General features: G+C 35.2%; 1 protein-coding gene across 1 annotated transcript; it reads left to right on the top strand.

Annotated features, from left to right (window-relative positions):
* Nucleotides 1–346: 346 nt before the first annotated feature.
* Nucleotides 347–6,228, top strand: RNF114 (ring finger protein 114). Its single transcript, XM_015818120.1, has 6 exons — nucleotides 347–367; nucleotides 1,233–1,383; nucleotides 3,484–3,590; nucleotides 4,272–4,386; nucleotides 5,487–5,594; nucleotides 5,939–6,228. The coding sequence occupies exons 1-6, from the start codon at nucleotides 363–365 to the stop codon at nucleotides 6,002–6,004; spliced, it is 552 nt and encodes a 183-aa protein (XP_015673606.1). The 5' UTR covers nucleotides 347–362; the 3' UTR covers nucleotides 6,005–6,228.
* The last annotated feature ends 1,894 nt before the right edge of the window (nucleotides 6,229–8,122 follow it).

Genomic DNA, 8,122 nt, shown 5'->3' on the forward strand with positions numbered 1-8,122 from the left:
AATAGTGATTGAATAGAATCTATTTAAAAATTCTTGATGAATTCAGCAAACACTTTTGCTATGTAATTAATTCTTGTTTGTAGTGAAGCCTTGGAATTTGAATGGCCTAATATAGTAGCACTGTGGTAGAAATGAAGAAAAATAAGTAGTACTAGTTTTGGATTTATCATATTTTATCTAAGCATATTTTGGTCATTAAGACAGAATTGATACGCACAGCCTATATTAGGATATTTGAAGCATTTAGGAACTGACAAGACAAATAGTTCATCCTTGTATATTTCTGAGATGATAATATCTGAATCTTTCGAAGAAATGGCATCTATTTTTACAGCTATGGAAATGACCAGCTGCCAGTTGAGATGAGGTATTGTTTTTTCTTTCTCCTGTATGCAGCTTTTTTTGTTAATTGTACAGTATGGCCATGGTCATAAAAAATTTCATGTGAGGGGTTGGAAACTACATCTTGTTCCAGGCCTTCACAACTCTTTCTTGAACGCTGCATATTACCAAATATTATCAGCTATACATTAATATTGTGCTCAGAACTTTGCTTAACTGCAACAACAGCTAAGATCATTTTTATCTTTGTTGGTAATTTCTAAATTGCATCCAAATGATATAACAGCCGGTACTTCAGGAGTTTAACATTCTCTTCTCTCTGCTCTAATTTGATTTTAGGTATACAGGGATTGAGCGTGTATCTATTTTATCTTTCCTTACCTGGTTAATTATATTCATTTGCAATGTTTTAACATTTATGACTTTGTAATTGTCTCTGAACCTGGTTGCTGGATGGATTAGAAGATAACCTCTATTGCAGTACCAAGCATGGAAGTTTCTACTTCAAACCCTATTAGATATATGCATTCTTAATAAATTTTATGCTGAGCTATTTTGTTTAAATAGCTCAGCATCCTGCTAAAAAAACAGGATCCAGTTCTTGCTGTTGTATAATACTATTGTAACAAGATTTCATCTTTGAAGTGCACAGTTAAGTATACTGCTCTCATTAAGCTGTAAGCAAATTTTATGGATACTTAAAATAGTAATTTTATTTACTATTTTGTTAAAAGATGTTTTTCCCCATTTAAGATTACATCGTAGTGCATTGATACATTGCTGAGATATGCTTATCAATTATTTTATTTTATTGGGGGAGTGGAAGGGAATTAGTACATGCCTGTATTTTTAAATCAATGAAAGTTTATATGTATATTTTTCTGTGTTAGCTTTTGCACACCATGCATTCAGGAATGTCTTAAGCCTAAAAAGCCTGTTTGTGGAGTTTGCCGTAGTACCCTGGCTCATGGCAGCAGAGCTCTGGATTTGGAAAAGCAAATTGAAATGACAGAGACTACTTGCAATGGCTGCAATCAAAAAGTATGAAAAACTGACCTATATTTATTACTACATAGAATGAATAATGATGCAAATAAATATAGTGATACTCTGTCTTGATAAGCAATTGTTGTTTTTACAGAATTCAAAAAAGACTGGGATAGGGAAGAGCCAATTCAAATCTTTGATGGAAATGCCAAAAGGGGACTTAATTTCTTCCATTGCCTGTACTGGAAATGCATTGGAAATAAAATGCATTAGAAATAAAAATTTGCAGACCTTGTCATAAGACCAATCAGTTAGGTAACCAATATAGAATCAGCAGACCTTGCCACAATAGACAGTTGTGGTTGTGTTTGCCAACATCAGTGTGAAAGTGATGAAAATTTTATGCAAATCCTTATGTCACTTTTTCTTTAGGAAAGGAAATGTTTGTAGAAAGTATTGGTCTAATGTGCCCTTAGCTATGTTTTTTCAGTTACTTAATGTAAAATGTATGTGGATATGATATTTTAAGGAACCATAGAATTATGGAAATGACCTTAGAAGACCTTTCATCCAAACCCTGAATTAGTGCAGGCTCCACTATAGCAGACATGTCAAACTTGCGAATTCACGTGATGTCGCGCAACGTATCGGAGCTTTTTCCCCATTGCCCGCAATGGGGTGGGCGCGGTTTCCTGGTGATGCGTCCGGCCCATGGGCTGGCAGTTTGACACCCTTGCACTATAGCATCTCTGACAGAAGACTATTCAGCTTCTATTTGAAAATCTTCAGTGAAAGTTAATAGACTTAATACGGCAGCTTTTTCCACTAATAGTTGATGCAGTCAAGTTTCTCCTCACATGTAGCATGAACAAACATCTTGGATTTTTTTTAATCCAATAATTCTGGTCCTGCTTTCTTGACAGCAGAGACTGCCCATTACTTTGCTACCAATAGATGTCAGCTAATTTTCAGATATCTGAATATTGCTGTTGTATATAACCTCATCTGGCTCTTCCCAGTTCCTTTAACTGCACTTTGTAGGACTTGATTTTCAGATTCCTTACTAACTTTGAACTTGCACAGTCCTTTCCAAATTGTGATGCTGTGGGTTGTTTTTTCTCTCCAAAGCAGCTGATATCTTAGATGTTGGTATTTTGGGGCTGTTTTGAGCTACTGTTCTTTCATGAGTAGAATTACCTTTTGAGTTGCCTTATTTCATGAAGCAACTGTTGTAAAAAGAGTTTTGCAATTAAAAGCTCAGTTAATAATTTTCAGTTCAGGAAATAATAAGGGTACTCTTAATATACTGTACCCTAATCTATGAAATTTGTGGGAATTCATAGCTTATCTGGCTGTATATGATTTCAGTAATTGATTCAGTGTCTATTTAAGGCAATTTCTAAACATATAAATATAAGTCTCCATGGCACTGAATATTTGTAAATAAATTGAGATGCTGTGAATGTCTTAGTTTTTACTTGTAAATATTAATAAATATTCCCTGATTGAAAAATTTTGGTACATCAAAAATTTGCTTAAATATTTTTAAAGCAAATTATGGAAAATTCAGTGGGAAATATGAGATTTGGGAGTTAATTGTTTCCTGCTTACTAAGCACACAATTATTTAAAAAATGTTAAAAGCAAGCAGAAATAATGAAAATCTAAAGAATATTAAAACATGTACCATAACTTTTGGGACATTTGCTTATAATGTGCAGCATTATTATTGAGAACCTGTCACCATGAAAAATTTAAATTAGATAAGTTGATGTTTTGGCTAGTTGACCGCTCTTTGCCTAATAGAAGATCAAAAATGTAATTTGCCATATAAGAGTAGTAGTAGTAGTAGTAGTAGTAGTAAGTAGTAGTAGTAGTAGTAATAATAATAATAATAATAATAATAATAATAATAATAATAGCCTTCCAGAAAATGAAAGATAAGAAAGGACTGTGCTCAAATGAACAAGGTGTCAGTTTTCAGCGTTGCTGGCATGTTACATATTAATTTAGCCTGTTATTCTCTTCTACAATTATACATTATAATTTCCATTGTGTCTTACTCAAATCCTCCCATACAGTCCCCTGAATATATTTCACGTTTAAGTTAAGAAATATGGTGAAAAGTGAATATTTTGTTACATTTTCTGTACAGATGTATCTCTCAAAGCTGCGAAGTCATGCAGCTGCTTGTTCGAAGTACCAGAATTACATAATGGAAGGTGTTAAAGCTGTGACTAAAGAACCACTACAGAATATCAGGTAATCTTGATAAATTACAGCATGCCCATTCATAAAAGTTTAAATTGTGTGCTGGTATTTATCTTGAACAAAGATAAACAGAGAAAAATCTGCTGTAAATAAGGGATATTTGTTTCTTCTTTTTTTCTCATCTGAACCCTTACCGCCAACCACTCTTCATTTGAATAGCAACAAAAGATGGGAAGTGGTTTGATGATTGTGCAGCTGACATTCCCCCAAAACTTGCTACCTTATAATTCATGGCCTACTTGCTGTTTTTCCCTCTGAAAGTTTATATAAGATCACCAGGTTTAATTCTGAAAATGTTCTTCAAAAGAACCTCTAGTTTTTAACACCCGTAGTCCAGAATGCTATGTAAGGTATGAGTTAATTGCTTTTGTGAGCAACCTGAGAAATTTTATATAGCCATTGCTCACTTTAAGGCTTTTTTTATATCAGGCTCCCATGGGGGTTGGGGGTGGGATTGGGAGAACTATAAATCTGTTTGTGACACCCTTCTTACCATAATTGCCATCAGTCCTCTTTCTCAGACAAGTTAACTTTTGCTTTGATCAAACTAAGAAGCAGTAATCTTTTACAGCAAAGGAAAAAGCTTTTGATGTATTCATGAATTCTTCTTTAATATTTTGCTTTATGTACTTTTTTCTAAACCATAAAGGCCTTTTTTGTGTATTCCTGCAGGAGTGTTCCCAATAGATTTACATTTCCTTGCCCTTATTGCAATGAAAAAAATCTGGACCAAGAAGGACTGGTAGAACACTGCAAAAATTTTCACAGCAATGATACAAAGCGAGTGGTAATTAATGTTTTTTTCATAGTCTGATTCAGAGATGAACAATCCATAGGTTGCATTCAGTCCCCCAGCATCCCATTTGCACTCCCTAAAGTTGGTTGGGGCTAAAAAATGGTTTGGAAACTGTTAAGAAGTGAAACAGATGCCTTAAACTTTGCAGAGATTTATGGTTGCCATGTCGCTCCATAGAATCTTCTAATCCTCCCCCAACTCAAGCTGACATTTTAAGATATGGTGGGGTTAAGTGACAAAATTGCTGTGTGCAGCCTTTTAAGGCACCCATTTTCACCCTTAAAAACCCATACATCCAAGAACAGATTTTAAAAAGGGGGGCCTTTTCTCTAGCATAACATTACCAGCCATGGCATTTACAGGCCAAAAATCAGATCTTGGCTTTCTAGGAAAAATTGTACATTAGGGAAAATTGTGTTATTGTCTCAGAGGTTTTCTTGAGTTACGTTTTAGTCTTTTTTCATGATAAGGCTGTTTTTTTAAAATTCATATAGAAAGTATTCAAATATTTGAAGCCTTTCAAGCAGGGAATTAATAATCTCAGAGCAAAATTTTTATTCTTGAAAAATGAATTCAGAACCCTAAATATGTTCACAGAGGAGCAACATGATTTGCTAAATATGTTGAACTTTATTTCAAAAAACATTTAGGGAATTCGCCACCCAAATACCTATTTGGGATATTTGATGAGATGAGAGAAGATAGTTCATGGTATCTTTGTGCCTGATGAAAATGAACTAGAAATGTATACAACTTACAATTCAGAGATGGAACTTTCTGAGGTGTCTAGAAAACTCTTTTTTTTTCTTTTGGATTATATCTGCTTCTCCATTTTAGGAATAGTTTGTTAGTTTTCTGGAAATACCAATTGCCCTTCCTGTGGAGTGGCCAGATGGTCTGGAGAAGAATTGGAGCATTGTAGAAATCTTGATTTCTATAATGCAACATGCTGAGGAAAAATGGAGTTAATATTGGGAGAATTTAGCTTTACTTTCAAGGGCAGAACCTCTTTTAATCTAGGGAACTTCTGTAGTCTACTTGCTGATGGACATGGTTTAGAATGCATGGCAATGAGATACCAACTTTTCCAGGTTTGTCCAATCTGTGTATCAATGCCCTGGGGAGATCCACACTACAGAAGTGCTAACTTCATGGAACATCTTCAGCGACGCCATCAATTTTCATATGATACTTTTGTGGTAAGTTATAATTGGGCTCTTCGTCTATTACACAAAAACCTAAAGCAGCAAAATACCTTTTAACTTCTGAGTAGTCTTGTTCTATCAATTTGAAAATAGACTGCTTTTTAAAAATATGGCTTGTCATAATTCAGCCAGTATAAAAAGTAGCTAGTGAGAAAGACCCTGTGCCTTTCTAAATTTTTATTTAGATAATAAATTGATGGCAGAAGCTCAAGTAAAGCACTTGTTTATTTGTTTGTCTTTCATGCTAATCCAGTCAAACCTCCTTCGAGCAGCTGTGATTAGTTCCTGGATTAGGCAAAATTGCTCCACTGATGCATATTTATGTCTTCTGTATTTAGGATTATGATGCTGATGAAGATGATATGATGGCCCAAGTCCTATTGCGCTCCTTGAGGGATCAATGAAAAAAGCAAGAAGTATTCTTAATACTTGGCTTCCATTGGTGAGAAAAGACTACAGACATGACTTCCTCCAAGATACTTTGGCACACATAAACTTAAACTGAAGGCTCTCCCATGGTTTTTATTCCTGTCTTCAAATTTCTAATTTTGCTTTTTTCTAATGGACTCTCTGTTGAAGCTCATCTTCGCCAAGGTCTGTTTTTCTTACTCATTTCTGGATATATATTTTTTTCATATATCTGTTTCAGTTCTGAATGCTTGCAGTCAGGAGACTACAAATATTTCTAATGTATTAGCACCTTTATTTTAATTAGTGTTATTATATTGTTTGACATGGATCATCAATTAGAAGCCCAGGTTTCCTAAATACTTAGAAACTCTGGTTATTAGATTCAGATATCGGTCCAGATACAGGATTTTATTTCTAATAAATTAGGATTTGATACCTACTTTTCAAAGCTGGATTTGGTATCAGCCTTCAGCAATATATAAATCCCTAGTTGGAAATTCTTATACAGTAAGCCATTGGGGTTTTTTTTCTTGAGTGTTAAGGGTGATGTTTATCTTAATACATATTTTGACTCTGAACATTTATGCAGAGTTGAGATAGAGACTATGAAGAGATCATTGTATGGTTCCTGAAAGATGAACAATTCAAGGTTAATATTTCATTTCCAGCTTCCTGAAGCTGACTACATCTTTATATATTTCTACCTCTATGCCTAGAATTCAGAACAATCTGATAGCAACAATAGTGCAGACTTTAACATCTGGTTCTTTAGGTATAACAAATATTAAAGCCTCTTATGCTTTATGAAAACTCTGCTGTTTAATGCAGAAATTTGTTCATAAGTGAGGCTTCCATGCAGACCATGGATATTTCATGTACTTAACAAATCATGCCATACAAATTGCCACATCCTGAATTCAGAGGCTGCTATGAATCTTGTCATACAGGTTAATTCCAGTTTTGATTCTCCTACATGGTCTTGAATTTTTGAGGATAATTGGTTTTATTTTGCTCATGTGTTGATTGAGGCCAAATATGGCAAACAGGGATAATACAAACTAGTCCTGATATATCTATGTTTTCAGTAGGAAATGAACCTATTTGTAAAGATCTGTGTCTTTACAATGGAGTTACAGACTGACTATATGTACCTGGGAGCCCCGATCTTGAGACAAAATGTGTGTACGTATTGCTTCACTGTCTACAGAGGAGAAGTTGCAGGTGGATTTCTACTCCATCACGTTTACTGAGAATACTAATAAATGGAATAGGATTGCTGTGGTGAAGAGACTTACAAGATTTTGATGGGATTTGGCGATTGCTTTTGAATGTATTACAGTGTTTGGAGATTAGTCCCAAGTAATTTAATTTTTTTATTTTAGAGCGGCACAAGCAAGACATGTTCAGAATGAAAAACTACAATGCCCATCAGTGGCAAATACATGTAAGACCCCAGCTAGATAATGGATGCTTTTGTTATATAATTAAATGCATTCAATGGCAGCTTTTTGCACTAAGTAGATGTGATGCTGACCTTGAGTGTACATTGACCAGAAAAAGATTGATTCATACACATTTGGCTCAGGAGTCATGTGGTATTGATCTGAAGCTTAAATGTGTGAGAAAGACCTTCTGGAAGATGATTCCTTTAAATTTAGCTGATGGCCTAGAGCCAATAATGACATAGCATATCTGGCATGGGTGTCTTGATTTAACTGCCAACTGTTCATGCTGCCTTCTAGAAAGAACTGCTTAATTTATGCTTCAGCACGGACTAATAAGTCTTTGGTGGCTAGGATTTTGGGAGTTTCCACTGGATCATTTAGTGATTGTTCTGGTGAGGTTGTCCAAGAAATAAAGAGTGCCTGGGTTTATCATGGGCTTTTTCAAGTTACCTCTTCCAACAGCTGACCTTTGTGCGCTCCTCCCCATCTTGGAATGACCCCTGAAGGAGCCAGAAGGGAAAGCTGACCATATGTAGATGTCCCAAAGTGCCTTCTGCATGCATGTGAGCTCCTTGGGTCCAGGCCATTGTCTTTCAGTATTTGAGCAAGTAGAAACGTTTCTGCCAGTCACTTGCGGAATTCACAGCAGCAAGATTTCCTAATCCT

The sequence above is a fragment of the Protobothrops mucrosquamatus genome, unplaced genomic scaffold (genome assembly GCF_001527695.2).
Source record: "Protobothrops mucrosquamatus isolate PMUCROS unplaced genomic scaffold, P.Mucros_1.0 scaffold682, whole genome shotgun sequence".
NCBI classification, from domain to species: Eukaryota; Metazoa; Chordata; class Lepidosauria; order Squamata; family Viperidae; genus Protobothrops; species Protobothrops mucrosquamatus.

Excerpts from the sequence above, each read along its gene's own strand:
- RNF114 (XM_015818120.1), top strand. Across the intron at positions 1,384-3,483 it reads GCAATGGCTGCAATCAAAAA|ATGTATCTCTCAAAGCTGCG; the intron begins GTATGAAAAACT and ends TTTTCTGTACAG. Across the intron at positions 3,591-4,271 it reads GAACCACTACAGAATATCAG|GAGTGTTCCCAATAGATTTA; the intron begins GTAATCTTGATA and ends GTATTCCTGCAG.